Here is a 17,412-nt window from a genome sequence, read left to right as displayed (position 1 = left end):
TTAACACCGATGGCCTATCCTTAGTCACTTGATTGGATTGGCGAGGGTCTGACCCTAAGCACCTAATAAGGTTGATATGGTTGTGACTGTACCTGGTACTGCAGATAAGTCCCATTTACTTGAGTGCAACTGAGCTGCAATGCCAAATACAACCTCTAGTGTAAGAATGGCGCTGTGCTTGGGTAAATGAAGGGGCTCCTTGATTTAAATATTTACCAGGATGCTGCGTTTGGTTGGACCTCTATAGATGTTGTATTAATAGCATATCTTAAAGGGGTACTCCGGTGGAAAACAGTTTTTTTCTAAAATAACTGGTGCCAGAAAGTTAAACAGATTTGTAAATTACTTCTTTTAAAAAATATTAATCCTTCCATTACTTATCAGCTGCTGTATACTACAGAGGAAGTTCTTTTCTTTTTGAATTTCCTTTCTGTCTGACCACAGTTCTCTCTGCTGACACCTCTGTCCATGTCAGGAACTGTCCAGAGCAGGAGAGGTTTGCTATGGGGATTTGCTCGTACTCTGGACAGTTCCTGACATGGACAGAGGTGTAAGCAGAGAGCTCTGTGGTCAGACAGAAAGGAAATTCAAAAAGAAAAGAACTTCCTCTGTAGGATACAGCAGCTGATAAGTACTGGAAGGATTAAGATTTTTTTATAGAAGTAATTTATAAATCTGTATAACTTTCTGGCACCAGTTGATTAAAAATAAAGTTGTTTTCCACTGTAGTACCCCTTTAAGGATGGGTCATCGATAATAAAGCCCTATAAAACACCTTCAAGATTATCTTAAAAAAAAAAAAAAAAAAACATAGGAAACCAGTTCTTCCCATCAGTAGAGCGGTATTATTAGGACACATAACTTATACTGCCGTACAGAGCTGCTTTCTGTTCCTGACCTCAGGTATAGAGAAAAGGCCACGCTCGTAAAAGGCCAGAGCTATTTATGGTAATATTCTCAGCAAAGGGCAAAGCAGACACAGAACAAGATCTTCCTAAATGGCCGTATGAAAAATATCCAGTTTTGTAATAAAGACTAGACACCGATTCGCTCCTCGCCTGTATAAATATTTTATCTGAGGACAAATACATTGCATATGAGGCTATTTTGGGTTTATCCGTGGACATCCTATGGAATTTATTAGTATCAATTATTGTGATTCAATGATTCATTATAAAATATTATGGGCTCACACAAGCGGCTTTTTAATGGGGTGAAAAACCAAAATCTTTTTTTTTTGTGTTTTTTTTTGGTGTTCCAACCGACACATTTCAGCTGTATGTAGTCATGGTATCATAACTAACAATACATACGCTGAAAAAACACGCCAGCTAGAACCCTGAGTTTTTTAAATGTTCTTTCAATAAAGGTTTATTTTTATTTTTAAGGGATATTCCAGTGGGGGGAAAATGTATGTGTAGGTGGGCATTTACAAAAACACAAAAAAAAAGTCATACTTACCTAGCCTGGTTCCCCATAGCTCCCATTCCCCCACTGCTCACTGTTTCTACCTGCTTTTAGGTCAGGGAGTCAGAGCAGGACCTGCCGCAGCAGTGTTCAACATTGGCCAGTGATTGGCTGAGCAGACATGTCCTGCACCATCTCCCCAACCAGGAAGCAGGCAGAAACAGTAAGCAATGGGGGGGGCCAGAAGTGCATGAATTAAGAGCTGTGAGGGACTTGGATAGAGTTTATTTATTATTTATTTTCTAAACAGCAGTGACATAGTCATGGCTATTTTATGCATTATCTTAACTAAGTGGTTAGTTTTAAAGGAGTACTCCACTGCCCCAGCAGAACATTTTGTTCCGAACGCTGGGTGCGGGCTGCCCCCTCCTATAAACTTGCATTGAGGGAGTGTGGTGTGACATCACCAGCGGTCGTGACATCATGAGTAGTGTTGCTCGCGAATATTCGCAATTCAAATATTATTCGCGAATATCGCATATTCGCGAATTCGCGAATTTCGCGAATATAGCGCTATATATTCGTAATTACGAATATTCGGTTTTTTTTTGTTTTTTTTTTTCTTCACAGTACACATCACAGTGATCATCCCTCTCTGCTTCCAGCTTGTGTGGTGTAAAGAAGGCTGTAATACTACTGTGTGAGACTGACGTGCAGAAATTCGCATATGCGAATTTTCGCATGGGTTAATTTTGTATATGCAAATTTTCACATATGTTAATTTTCGCATACGCGAATATTCGCATATGCGAAAATAAAACGAGGGTATAACGAATATGCGAATATTCGCGAATATATGACGAATATTCGTCCATATATTCGCGAATATTCGCGAATTCGAATATGGCCTATGCCGCTCAACACTAATCATGAGCCCTGGGTGCATGCACTCAGCGTTCAGAACAAAATGTTCCAATTGCTAAGGTAGGTGAGTACCCCTTTAAGTCATCGGAGTTCATGTTTGAAAAGCAAATACCTAAAAAAAAAAAATCTCTACTTTGCTAGGGTGATTTGTTTACTGCCTCAGAGGGGGAGGAAATTCCAAATATGAGATGAGACCATAATTTATGGCACACTTACTTAGATCGGGAGGAAAATATATACATGATTATCCAACTTCCCCCTTCCTGGTGTCGCCCATATCCAATCTATACTCCAACTTCCATTGGTGACATTAATGAATAAATCTTTGCTCGGTTCTTCTAAAGTGATGATCATTATTTTACGTATATATATATATATATATATATATATATATATATATATATATATCAGTGTTAACATTTGTTAAAGTTATGCCTGATGAAGGAGGTAGTGTGTAACCTCAGAAACGCGTCGCTGTACTTAATAAAACTTTAGAAGAAGCAATCAAGGATTTATTCATTAACGTCATCAATGGAAGTTGGAGTGTTGATTGGATAGGATACAGGCGACACCAGGAAGGGGGGAGTTGAATAATAATACATATCTCCCCCGATCTAAGTAAGTGTGTCATAAATTATGGTCTCATCTCATATTTTTAAATTTTTTTTTATTTTCTCCCCCTCTGAGTGAAGTTTTTTTTTATTCCTTCTATTATATTATTTTTAAGGAACTGGGAAACAGACAATATACCAGTGGGCTCCACACTATGGACCCCCAGCATCTGGACATCCACATATTGGAGACCACTGTAATATATTGGTCTATATGTTTTTATTCCCTGGGCCTCTGTGTAAACCTGTTACATCTGGGTGGGATCTGATAGTGGTTCCAAGCAATGGTGGAAATAACAGTAAAAGGGAGGCATCTGTGACATGTTGGAGTAACATAAGGACTTTGGAGGTAGAAGGTAGTTTTGATGTAGTTTGGGGGTTAGGGCAGTGATCCCCAACCAAGTCCTCAAGGACAACCAACAGTCCACGATTTATTCTATTCCGATGGAGTAAAGGAAGAAAACGGTAATGTTGGTGGGCCTTGAGGACTGGGTTGGGGACCATTGGGTTAGAGTATACCATTCTCAATGCAGATACAAAAAGTCTTGATAGAAGATGAATAAAGAGTCAGCAACTCACCAACGCTGGTTCACGTGAGGACCTTCTTTATTGCGGCATACTCACTTACAAACAGTAGGGGAGAGACTGACAACAGGGGGTACACAAGTTGCCGACTTGTGTACCCCCTGTTGTCAGTCTCTCCCCTACTGTTTGTAAGTAAGTATGCAGCAATAAAGAAGGTCCTCACGTGAACCAGCGTTGGTGAGTTGCTGACTCTTTATTCATCTTCTATCAAGACTTATTGAACTGTGTTGTTTGAGTTTGAGCACCATCCGAGTTCCCACCGCAGGCACCAGTGCCCTCCTTGAAGTCCGCCAGCTGGCACAGCAGTGCCGAGTCTGCTCTCTTTCTCTGCAGATACAAAAAGACCATCAAATCCCAGCATGCTCAGCTCTGTGAACAAATAAGTCCTCGAAAGTTTGCCCAAAACCTATACATTATCTACTGTAAGGCTAAAACCACAAGAGGGGGTCTTCTTTTGATGGGAGGCTTGTATGATATGTAATACTTTTTTGGAGCTTGGTGGAAAGGACCAATCTCGATCTTTGTGAATCGGGATGAGAGTTATGGGTTGAGGTTGGGAGGATGGAGGAGTTTATTATCTGTGTTCAGATGGAGGTCAGCTCTATAGTTAGAAGATAGGAGATGATAGGGCTTAGGGATGACTTTAATTTGTGCGGCAAGTCATTTTTTTGCTATTGGGGAACCTCGAAGAATATAGTTGTAGACCAGTGGTCTCAAGCTGTGGCGCTCCAGAAATAATTACTCCAAAAATAAGCGGCATCAGATGTAACCGCGACTGGGACACACAATACATTAATCCCCAAATATAGACACCAGTCAGTGCAAAATATTACAAGATTTTTATTATTAGAGATAGATTAAAAAAAAGAAAAAAAAAAACATCAAAAACAACACAAAATTAGAATATGGATCTAAGGACAGGACCGAACATCACATGATAATGGGAAATGTTATAAAAGTCACAGAAATAATCAGAAAGGCCAAAACCAAAACAGATGAATGGACAGGGACTGACAAACAGTAATGTATAGTGAGCACAACAGTACCTACACATAGAGACAAAACTCAAAAAGGAAGGAAGAAAAGCAATAATACCTGCCATGTGTGTTGTCTACCACCATTCACCTACAAACCCCAACATGCTTTTCGTGAAGGCTTCATCGGGGGGGCTGGAGGTCAGGTCAATAGTTAGAATGTAGAAGATGATCTTTTTTGGGCTTAGGAATGACGTTAATTAGTCATTTTTGGTATTGTTGTATAGCGTTGGTCTCAAACTGTGGCTTCCAGGTGTTGCAAAACTTCAACTCCCAGCATGCCCAGACAGCTAATGGCTGCTGGGAGTGGAAGTTTTGCAGCATCTGACAAAGCCCCCAGATGAAGCCTCCATGAAACGTGCGTTGGAGTTTGTAGGTGCATGGTGGTAGACAACACACATGGCAGGTATTAAAGGGGTTCTCCACCATAAGGTGATTTTAGTACGTACCTGCCAGACAGTAATGGACATGCTTAGGAAGGATCTGCACTTGTCTGTCGTGAGATTACCATAACGCTGTTTCTAGCTTTTTGTGAACTGGTATTTCCTGTTTGAGTTTTCTTCTTTTGCCTACAAATCCCATAATTCCCTTTTCCTCCCTCCCACACATCAGCCACCCCACCCATTGAAACATAAATGAGCTGCATCCATTCAAAAGACCTGTGGTTTTCAATCAGGGTGCCTAGAGCTGTAGCATTAGTTTCAGATTGATCTCTCTCCCACCAAGCGATCGCTCCACCCATTGAAGCAGACAGGCTCCCTGTCATCAGCTGACTAGTGAGTCAGGTCTCGGCCACATTGCAACTTGGGAAAAATCTGAGACAACAGTCAATTGTATGCTGTTAAAAATAAAGATTGGGGTGAAAAATCACATAAGAATTGTGAGAAAACCGTCACACACAGGTACAGACACTATATTATGAACTACACTAACTTTACTGTCCCTGTAGCATAGTCAAAAAAAAAAATTCCTGGAATACCCCTTTAATGTTTTTCTTCCTTCCTTTTTGAATTTTGTCTTTATGTGTAGGTAGTGTTGTGCCCAAAAAGGATCATCTTCTACTTTCTAACTATTGACTAGTGTTGCTTGCGAATATTCGCAATTCAAATTTTATTCGCGAATATCGCATATTCACGAATATAGCACTATATTCGCAATTACAAATATTATTTTTTTTTATTTTTTTTTTATTTATTTTTTTTGCACAGTACACATCACAGTGATCATCCCTCTCTGCTTCCTAATACTACTGTGTGAGACTGGCATACGAATTTTCACATATGCGAAAATGTGTATATGCAAATTTGCGCACATGCGAATTTTCACAAACACGAATTTTCCTTTTATGTTAATTTTGCATATGCGAATTTTTGCTTATGCGAATTTTCGAACATTATTTTTTTATGTGCGAATTTGTTCCCTATACAATTTTTCGTATATGCAAAAATTACCGCGAATATTACGAATGTGCGAATTTAGCGAATGTATGGCGAATATTTGTCCATATATTCACGAAATATCGCGAATTCGAATATGGCCTATGCCGCTCAACACTACTATTGACCAGTGTTGCTCGCGAATATTCGCGATATTTCACGAATATTCGCGAATATAGCGCTACATGTTCGTAATTACAAATATAGTTTTTATTTATTTTTATTTTTTTTTGACTGTACACATGACAGTTATCTTTCTCTGCTTCCAGCTTGTGTGGTGTAAAGAAGGCTCTAATACTACTGCGTGAGAGACTGGTATGCGAATTTTCGCATATGCGAAAATTAGCATATGCTAATTAACGCATATGCGCATTTTTGCTTATGCTAATTTAGTATATGCTCATTTTCGTATATGTTATTTTCGCATACGTGAATTTTCGCATATTTACGCATATACGAAAATAAAACGAGAATATGCGATTATTTGCGAATATATGACGAATATTCGGCCATATATTCGCAAATATTCGCGAATTCGAATATGGCCTATGCCGCTCAACACTACTATTGACCTGACCTTCAGCCCCCTGATGAAACCTTCACGAAACGTGTGTTGGGGTTTGTAGGTGCATGCTGGTAGTCAAGGTCAGGTTAATAGTTAGAAGGTATGAGATGATCGTTTTTAGGCTTAGGGATGACGTTATTTTGTACTTTTTTCATGTTGCAAAACTTCAACTCCCAGCATGCCCGGACAGCCAACGGCTGTCCGGGCATGCTGGGAGTTGAAGTTTTGCAACACCTGGAGTGCCATAGTTTAAGACCACTGTTGTGGAGGGATCCTAGGGGCTGTGAGAGTACTTTTTTTGTAATCTATGACTGTAAAGACATCCGGCCACGGAGCTTTGTCTTATTTTTATGAGTTTCGGAGGTTATCCATAGTTGGTGGGAGGCTCATTAAGGGAGGCCGGCGGCACCTACAGAAGGACACAAAGCTATCGGAAATCCTTGAGGTCCCGTTTCAATATGTTTAAAAGGCATTTTATGTGTTTTTTTAATTCGATATTTTTTTGTTACCACACCGGGCTGGCTGATCACCGGCTGTATGTGCGGTTTGTGAGCATGAAATAGTAATACAGCAGCAGCACCTGCTGGGAGAGACACGACGGAGCAGTTAGCAGAGACGCTCGCCAAGACTGTCGTATACTACACTGATTATATACATGAAGACTCCTCGGCACGAAGCCTTCGCTCATCCACCAGCTGATTTTCCACTCACTGACCCATGTTTTTTTCTTTTTTTTTTGTTTGTTTGTTTTTTCTGTACATAACAAAGGCTTCGGGCAAAATTCTAATAATAACTTACCAGCTCCATTGAAACAACAAAATTTTTTTTTTTTCTTTTTTTTTTTCTCCCTTCCTTAAATTAAATCAGACTGTTTTCCGAAGCTTTAAGACAGCACAAGAAAAAATCACACTGGGTCTTACGTGCTGTTATAAATACTGTACTTATAGTTTGTGTATATGTTCAATAAAAGAATATAAGAAAAACATCATGTAATAGTAAAATTCATAAAATTAATATACATATATATATATATATATATATATATATATATATTTTTTTTATTTTTTTTTAATTAAAATTATGCTCTAATTCAGGGTTCTCCAAATGATATAGATAGTAGATAGATAGTTTGGTGAACACTAAATTAGAAGATTGTTTATATATATATATATATATATATATATATATATATATATATATATATAGTTATACTATAAATGTTATTACTATATATATATATATATATATATATATATATATATTACTATCTGACATATATACCTCTCTCTCTCTCTCTCTCTCTCTCTCTCTCTCTCTCTCTCTCTCTCTCTATATATATATATGTATATATATATATATATATATATATATATATGTATATATATATATATATATATATATATATGTGTGTGTGTGTGTGTGTGTTTGTATGTATATATATATATATATATATATATACATATATATAATATTATTTTTATTATTTAATTCAGGGTTCTCAAAATGATATAGATAGATCATTTGGAGAACACTGAATTAGAGGATTATATGTATATATATATATATATATATATATATATATATATATATATATATATTATTATATTTATTATTAATAATAATATTATTAAATTATATTAAAATCACGTTCTAAGTCATTGGTCTTCAAACTTTGGCTCTCCAGATGTTGCAAAACTATAACTCCCAGCATGCCTAGACAGTGGTTGGTGAAATTCTAATAATAACTTCATCAGCTCCATTCAAACAATGCTAAATTGTGTTTTTTTGTTATTCATTTATTGTATGGCTGAACTGCAGATTTTATTTAAAGGGGTACTCCGCTGGAAAACTATTTATTTATTTCCCAAAACTATTTATTTATTTTCAAATCAACTGGTGCTAGAAAGTTAAACAGATTTGTAAATGACTTCTATTAAAAAATCGTAATCCTTCCAGTACTTGTCAGCTGCTGTATGCTACACAGGAAGTTGTGTAGTTCTTTGCTGTCTGACCACAGTGCTCTCTGCCATCATCTCTGTCCATGTCCAGAACAGGAGAAAATACCCATAACAAACCTATACTACTCCGGACAGTTCCTGATATGGACAGAGGTGTCAGCAGAGAGCACTGTGGTCAGACTGGAAAGAATTACACAACTTCCTCTGGAGCATACAGCAGCTGATAAGTACTAGAAGGAAGGATTACGATTTTTTTATAGAAGTAATTTACAAATCTGGCACTGGTTGATTTGAAAAAAAAAAAAAGAATAATTCCACGGGACATTGCGATTTCACCACGATGGTCCCGATCATCCCGACTGAGCTGCCGGGAAGCTTTTAATTTAATTTTAGACGCGGCAATTAACTTTGAACACCCCGTCTAAAGGGTTATTAGCGCACGGCACAACGTGTGAACGGGAACGTTCACACGTAACTCAGTTAGTGGATGTTCCAATACAGAATTCTACAGGTGGAATTTGGGCAATTGAAAATCCGCAAGCAGAATATGTTGTGACCCCATCGATTTCAATGGGTAGCAACACAATCCGCTATTGGATTTTCTGCTGTGGAAATTCCGCTTGCGGAACGCTGTAGCATAAATCCCATTTGCAGAATTAGTGACTTGTAAACGTACCCTAAAGAAGTGCACCACATCTTACATCACCTTTACATCTTTCTTTCTTCTCTTTCTTTTAGTTCCCCCAAATCTCACAGTTCCAAAAGGCAAGTCCCCAATGGTGGCCAGAGAGGGCGACACCATCGAACTGCAGTGCCAAGTATCTGGGAAGCCAAAGCCGATTATCATGTGGTCCAGAGCGGACAAGGAAGTCCCGATGCCCGATGGCACCATGCAGATGGAGAGCTATGACGGAATATTAAGGATCGTCAATGTATCTCGGGATATGACGGGAACCTACAGGTGTCAGACCAGTCAATACAATGGATTTAATGTGAAGCCCAGAGAAGCTTTGGTTCAGCTGATTGTGCAATGTGAGTACAAAAGGTCACTGCCAGATTATTTTTTTACTATGTTTACAATGCGGCGAAGAAATAGCTGTCAATTCTTGTTAAATAAAAAGTGATATATCCCCAAGCTGAGGGGAGAAGGTTGTGATTAAGTTTAGAGAAAATATAAACCTTTGTTTTTATACATAGTTACATAGTTAGTATGGTCGGAAAAAGACATACGTCCATCAAGTTCAACCAAGGAATTGAAGGGAAGGGGTATGGTTGGATGAAGGGGAAGGGATGTGATTATATTTCTGCATAAGCATTAATGTTATTTTGTTCTGGGAATGTATCTAACCCTGTTGTAAAGCTTTCAACTGTTTCTGCTGTGACCAGTTCCTGAGGTAGACTGTTCCATAAATTCACAGTTCTTATGGTAAAGAAGGTGTGTCACTCCTTGAGACTAAACCTTTTCTTCTCCAGACGGAGGGAGTGTCCCCTTGTCCTTTGAGGGGGTTTAACCTGGAAGAAGGAACTTGTTCTAAGCTTTACTCAACATTTTTCTGGTTCTAGTGAACATACAGTATCCATATATTCTTCACTACAGTAGAAACATACAGCAGAATACAACCCCTTTCGGAGATGGCCTTGGACCCAATCACTTGGTTTTACGTCTTATAGATTGAGTCACAATAGTGCCACAGATGGAAAATGAAAGGCGTTATTCACCATATGGTAATTTTAGTACTTACCTAATAGACAGTGATAGACATGCTTAGGAAGAATCTGTGCTTGTCTTAGGGCTAAATGGCTGTGTTGTGAGTCCACCATAATGCTGCTGATTTATTTTTGTGAAATGGCTATTTCTTGTTGGAGTTACATCCTTCCAACTACAAGTCCCAGGATCCCTTGTTTGTAAGTGTGAGGCCACTTTTTTCCTCCCACACATCAGCCACCCCACCCATTGAGGCACACCTGGGACAATTTTCTGCAGCCCTGTAGAGAATTATCTACTTCCCACCCAATGGTTGCTTCACCCATTGAAGCAGTCACACTGCCTCTGAACACCCGACTAGTGATGTAATGTCTCGGGCCGCACTGCAACCTGGGAAAACCTGAGAGGAGACTCATTTTGTATGATGTTAAAAATAAACATTTGCGAGACCAGCCATCAAAAAAACAAACAAAAAAAACAACTAATTATGATAACACATAGTCAGCAAGAATAATATTGAACATCACTGGGTGTCACAGACATAGTAATAGTTTCCCAACAGATACACTATGTATTTATAGGTAAAGGCAAACACCTTCCCCTTAAACAAGAAATCCTGTCAGGCTTAAAATGCCAAACCGACATGTTTCCCCCCTTAATAAATAGGTTTCATCAGGGGCTAAGACAGAAAGAGGTTAAGACAAAATACCACATACACTGGTCCACATGTGCACCACTTAAACTGATGGCGTTTCAGAGCTGTGACTACCGAGGACCATAACTTATTCTGAAACACTTTGGACACTCTGCAAGTTTAAATGTGTGACAAGTGTTTAAGAATATTTACCTCTGTTCCTGTAGAGTCCCCAATAATCTAATATACTTTACCAATTATAAATGCTTCATGGACAATGATAAAAACAAGGTTAATGATGCCAAGTGAATGTGAACATGTTCTGTATAGATGGAGGATCGTCCTCACAGTAAGTTCTTCTGGTGGAATTCCACTGCCCTAGCTGATTTTAGAAAGTATGGCGCTCCCCTAAGGATGTAGAGATGAATACATTTCACAAAATTTGTTTTTTGGTCGATTCCCTGTAGGATCAAATTTGACAGTCAATTTGGAATTGGCTGTAAACACTTGCTAGGAGGGGTTCAGAGCACTCAGAACCAGTGAATGTATTAGTGAGTGTAAGCGGCGATGCATACAGCATCACTGCTTACCTTCATGCTGCTCAGTGTGCAAGAGCAGGGACTCCTGCCTTTGACAGGAGTCCCTGCTTCTTTTTGTACTTTCTGCGGAGCCTTATACCATTCTGTAGGACATCAAGGACAGTAAATACTGGAGCAGTGAGTTGTGTAAAAGCAGGAGATTCTGTTCCTGTAACTGAGCGGTGAGGTGTACACTGTATGTCTCGCTGCTCAGTTAACATTTAGCCTGAGTGCAGAGTGGCAGGCCCAGCGAATGTAGCAAGTAAGTGGCGATGTGGATGACATTGCTACATACCTCTAGGGCAGATTTTTCTAACCAGGGAGTCTCCAGCTGTTGCAAACTGCAACTCCCAGTATGCTGGGAGTTGTAGTTTTGCAACAGCTGGAGGCACCCAGATTGAAAAACATTGCTCTAGGCAATTACAGACCTTCTTAGGGCCAGGCATTCTGCCTTCAGCCCAACAAGTGTAAACTGAGCAGAGAGACGGACAGTTTAGGTTTCTATACAGTGTACAGGAGCAGGGACTCCTTTTTGCTTACTTACAGGCGTACCTGTTCCTGTAACTAAGCAATTAGCCTGAAATGAAAAAAAATATTTCCGATTTAGATGAATCAGAATTTTTGGGGAAATTTCAGGTAACTTCAGTTCTTTTGAAATTGATGCACTTATCTCTAATAGGCCATCAATTTCCCAGTCCTGGAAAAAAAAACATTTGGGAATCATTTGTTCCATTTTAAGATGAACTTAAAAAAAATATTTTGATTTTCATTTTATACAGTATATGAATAATAAAAATTCCTGTAACAATAAAGCAGCGACCCAAGAAAAAGCTAATTTGGGCAGGGGGGGGGGGGGGGGGGGCAGGATCCATGGCCCTTTGGACTTAAATTAGGGTTGGCTTGGGCCAAAGTTATGAAAAATATTGTTGCTCTTAGGCTTGCGTCAATGTAAGGCTATGTTCAGACAGCAGAATTTCCATGCGGAAAGCCACCAGAAATTCTGCCGAAATTGACTGTCCATTGACTTTAATGGGATTCCGCTGTGACATTCACTCAGCAGAAATTCCACAAAATCGAAAGACCTGCCTTTAATTTTGCAGAATTCCGCAGTGGAATCCCAACAACGCGGATGGGGCTTTGAATTTCAGGAGAATTCCATTTCCGCCGAAAATCGGCCACATTTCCGTAGCAATTCCGTCAGAAATTTCCACAATTCAGTACAAATTCTGTTCAGCAGAGCTGAATGGAAAGGAATTTGTACAGAATTGTGGATATTCTGCCATCTAAACGTAGCCTCACAGTATTTTTTTTCGACTTAATCTACTTTTGTTCTTTCTTAATGTAGCTGAACTTTTTAGCAAATAATAGATAGAAAAATTACTCCTCTGAAATCCCTACAGCGCAATTATCAGGCGGTAACCAATCTGCGGGTTCATGCTTAGATCATCCCATGTTCTGCACCTATGTCACAGGCAATTAGCACCAGGAGATTAGTTTTCCACTAGACTGATATTTGCTGCATCAGCTCCGCTCGCCGCACGAATTCCGAAAAAACCCACAATCCACCTGCGGAATAGATTCATAATGATGCCATTTTATTTTTTTCTCTTTGTGCTCTATGGACTAATTAAAGCTTATGGTAATATCCGAGGTATATGGTATTTACTGAAAATGCAACAGTTTTTACATAAAAAAATAGTAAATAAATAAAAAACAACTATATATATATATATATATATATATATATATATATATATATACATACAGTATATATTTATAAATATTTATGATGATTTATTTTACATAATTTATATGTTTAAAGGGGTACTCCGGTGAAAAACTTTTTTTTTTTTTTTAAATCAACAGGTGCCAGAAAGTTAAACAGATTTGTAAATTACTTCTATTAAAATATCCTAATTCTTCCAGTACTTATTAGCTGCTGAATACTACAGTGGAAATTTTTTTCCGTTTGAAACACAGAGCTCTATGCTTACATCATGACCACAGTGCTCTCTGCTGACATCTCTGTCCATTTTAGCAACTGTCCAGAGTAAAAGGAAATCCCCATAGCAAACATATGCTGTTCTGGACAGTTCCTAAAATGGACAGAGATGTCAGCAGAGAGCACTGTGTTTCAAAAAGAAAAGAATTTCCGCTGCAGTATTCAGCAGCTAATAAGTACTGGAAGGATTAAGATTTTTTTAATAGAAGTAATTTACAAATCTGTTTAACTTTCTGGAACCAGTTAATTAAAAAATAAAAAATAAAGTTTTCCACCGGAGTACCCCTTTAAGTGTTTCCCAACCAAGGTGCCACCGGATATTTCCAAACTACACCTCCCAGCGTGCCTGGACAGTCATTATCTGTCCGGGCACGCTGGGAATTGTAGTTTTGCAACAGCTGGAGGAACATTGATTGGTTAAAACACTGCTCCATAGGATACAGGATAAAAAGCTGATCGGTGGGGGTCTGACCATTGAGACCCTCAAAATTGTCCCGGAATGAATGCACCCATCGCTTAATTTATTCTCTATGGCAGTGCTCCCCAACCAGGGTGCCTCCAGCTGTTGCACAACTAGGTTGTCTGAATATAACCTAAATCTGCACCACCGAGACATTTTAGGCACTTTAATCCCTCCCCCTTTTACCGAGGACACACCTCTTTTTAAAAAAAAATTACGTAAATAAGGTCAAATTCATTCGAAAATGTGCTCCGAGCCACTTTTCCACTAAATCTGATGCAAATGACACGAAAAAGAAAAATTACAAATACACCTTGGAAAACAAGGGTGTTTTTCAATGTCTGTGTAATAATACTGCTATATAATGCACAAAATAATACTGCAATACTCCAAATAACAGAGCTAGCTAGTGCCTGGGTAAACATCCCATTCAGTGGCAATGTATTCTGCTTAGATAACAGCTTTATTTTTCCCAGGAGAGTAATGGTGGCCCCTACATAGTGAAGACCCCAAGACCTTTCCCCCTTTTGCCCACACCAGTGTTTTCCAACCAGTGTGCCTCCAGCTGTTGCAAAATTGCAACTCCCAGCATGCCCGGACAGCCAAAGGCTGTCCGGGCATGCTGGGAGTTGTAGTTTTGCAAACACTGGGGTTAGCCTTTTTGGGAAACAAAGCTCTGTGGGGAAGCTGAACATGTTCACATGGCAAAATTATATTTTATATATATATGTGTGTATATATATATATATATATATATATATATATATATATATATATGAAAATATATATATATATATATATATATATATATATATATATATATAATATACTCACTCAAGTATAAGCCAAGTTTTTCAGCATGATGGGGTGATAATGACGGGGGGGATAATGACGGGGTAATGATGACGGGGGGATAATGACGGGGGAATGATGACGGGGTGGTAATGACGGGTGATGATGACAGAGTGAGGAGGATGAGGGTGATGACGAGGGTGATAATGACGGGGGTGTTAATGACGGGGGTCTGGATGATGACCGGGGGGATGAAGACATGGGGGGGATGATGTATTTCCCACCCTAGGCTTATAGTCAAGTCAATAACTTTTCCTAGGTGTTTGGGGTGAAATTAGGGGCCTCGGCTTATATTTGGAAAAGCTAATACTCTGGTATATACTGTATATGTATATAATTATTCCAACTGAAAATTTGTTATATTTTTATATTATGTCACATTTAATTAAACAACCCTGTAAAAAAATTGCCTTTCTTTCATGAAATAAATAAAAATAAATAAAAAAAGGCATCACAATTAGTGATGAGCGGCATAGGCCATATTCGAATTCGCGAATATTAGCGAATATATGGACGAATATTCGTCATATATTCGCGAATATTCGCATATTCGTTATATTCTCGTTTTATTTTCGCATATATGAAAAATTTGCGTATGCGAAAATTAACATATGCGAAAATAAGCATATACAAAATTAACATATGTGAAAGTTCGCATATGCGAAAAGTAGCATATGCTACTTTTCGCATATGCGAATTTGTGCACACCAGTCTCACACAGTAGTATTACAGCCTTCTTTACACCACACAAGCTGGAAGCAGAGAGGGGGGATCACTGTGATGTGTACTGTGAAGAAAGAAAAAAAAAAAAAAAAAACGAATATTCGTAATTACGAATATATAGCGCTATATTCGCGAATTCGCGAATATGCGATATTCGCGAATAATATTCGAATTGCGAATATTCGCGAGCAACACTAATTAGAATTTTGAGTGTTTAAACTTAAAAATCTACTATACTGTTTATAGTATCCCACTGTTATAGGACTCTCATGAATAAGCTAAATGGTAACAGTTTCCGCTATATATAGCAAGTGTTATTTTGTGATATTTCACTATAGAATGTTTTTTTATAGCTTGAATAATTATCTTCCCGCTTTCCTTTGAAGAATGTTTTAGCGCTGTCTCCGTTGGGTTCCTGGAGCAGGGCTAAAATAAAAGCCATGAGGAAGGGTGTTATGGGGGAATCGGTACGGCTGCGCTCCATGTGGTATATCTCAGTAGCTCACCTCTAGCAAGAAAGAAAGAAAAAAAATATTCTTACACTGTATGTCACTTAAAGGGGTACTCCAGTGGAATTTTTTTTTTTTTTTAATCAAACGTATGCTGCTCTGGATAGTTCTTAAAATGCACAGAGATGTCAGCAGAGAGCTCTGTGTTCCAAAAAGAAAATAATTTCCTCTGTAGTATTCAGCAGCTAATAAGTACTGGAAGGATTAAGATCTTTTAATAGAAGTAATTTACAAATCTGTTAAACTTTCTGGCACCAGTTGATTTAAGTACCCATAGGAAACCCTCATGAAAATGGGGAGAACATAGAGAATTAACTCATTTGCAGTTGTTGTCCTTTTTTAAATGAACTGGTGCCAGAAAGTTAAACAGGTTTGTAAATTTCTTCTATTAAAAAATCTTTATCCTTCCAGTAGTTTTTAGCAGCTGTATGCTACAGAGGAAATTCTTTTCTTTTTTAATTTCTTTTTTGTCTTGTCCACAGTGCTCTCTGCTGACACCTGATGCCCCTATCAGGAACTGTCCAGAGCAGGAGAAAATCCCCATAGCAAACCTATGCTGCTCTTGACAGTTCCTGACACTGACAAAGGTGTCAGCAGAGAGCACTGTGGACAAGACAAAAAAGAAATTCAAAAAGTAAAACATTTTCTCTGTAGCATACAGCTGCTAACAAGTACTGGAAGGATAAAGATCTTTTTTAATAGAAACAATTTACAAATCTGTTTAACTTTCTGGCACCAGTTCATTTTTCAAAAAAAAAGTCTTCCACCAGATTACCCCTTTAAGGGGACTTTCCAATTTTAACACTATAAAAGATTACAATGGTGGAATTCTTAGAGTCTATTGAGATTTTAAAGGGGTATTCCAGGAATTTTGGTTCTTTGAATGTAAAAAATGGGCAGCAAACTTAGTCTAGTTACCAATATACTTCACTTACCTGTGTTGTGTGGCTGGTATCAAATTACTTTGTCTTTCTTTTCCCAGGAAGGTCATTTTTTGCAGCCTTAAAAATGAGTGTTATCTCAGACCTTTCCCAGTTTGCTGTGCGGCCCAAGACATTACATCGCAAGTCAGGTGCTGAAAGGGGGCTTGGCTGCTTCGTATGTTACGTGTGAAGACAGCTCCCTGATGATGTTACTGGCACACATGTACATGCATTCATCATCACACAGATCCACAGCGTGTGTGTTCAGGTGATGTTGGGCAGGTCATGTGACCAAAGGGAGCATGGCTGTGCTGCAATGGGTGGGGCAACCGATGTGTGGGAGGTAAATAAGTCACCTCCCACCTTGAAACAAAGAATCATGGGGATTTTAGTCTGAGGGAGGCCCCTGAAACAGGAAGTAGCTAGTTCCTAAAACTAGACAGCAGCTTGATGGTGGGCACAGGACACGGAATTTTATCACCAACACAAGCACAGATCCTTAATAA

The 17,412-nt window shown here is 38.6% G+C and overlaps 1 protein-coding gene across 2 annotated transcripts in view; it reads left to right on the top strand.

The window, feature by feature from the left end:
- MDGA2 (MAM domain containing glycosylphosphatidylinositol anchor 2) overlaps positions 1 to 17,412 on the top strand; it is a 544,404-nt gene that overhangs the window by 427,411 nt on the left and 99,581 nt on the right. For both annotated transcript variants that reach the window (XM_056546350.1, XM_056546349.1), the window contains exon 8: positions 9,259 to 9,552. In XM_056546350.1, coding sequence (XP_056402325.1) covers positions 9,259 to 9,552 — 294 coding nt within the window. The remainder of the gene's footprint in view (positions 1 to 9,258; positions 9,553 to 17,412) is intronic.

Source organism: Hyla sarda, chromosome 11 (assembly GCF_029499605.1).
Source record: "Hyla sarda isolate aHylSar1 chromosome 11, aHylSar1.hap1, whole genome shotgun sequence".
Lineage (NCBI taxonomy): Eukaryota > Metazoa > Chordata > Amphibia > Anura > Hylidae > Hyla > Hyla sarda.
The sequence above is the reverse complement of the archived record's forward strand: the minus strand, read 5'-3'. Positions and strand labels throughout refer to the sequence as shown.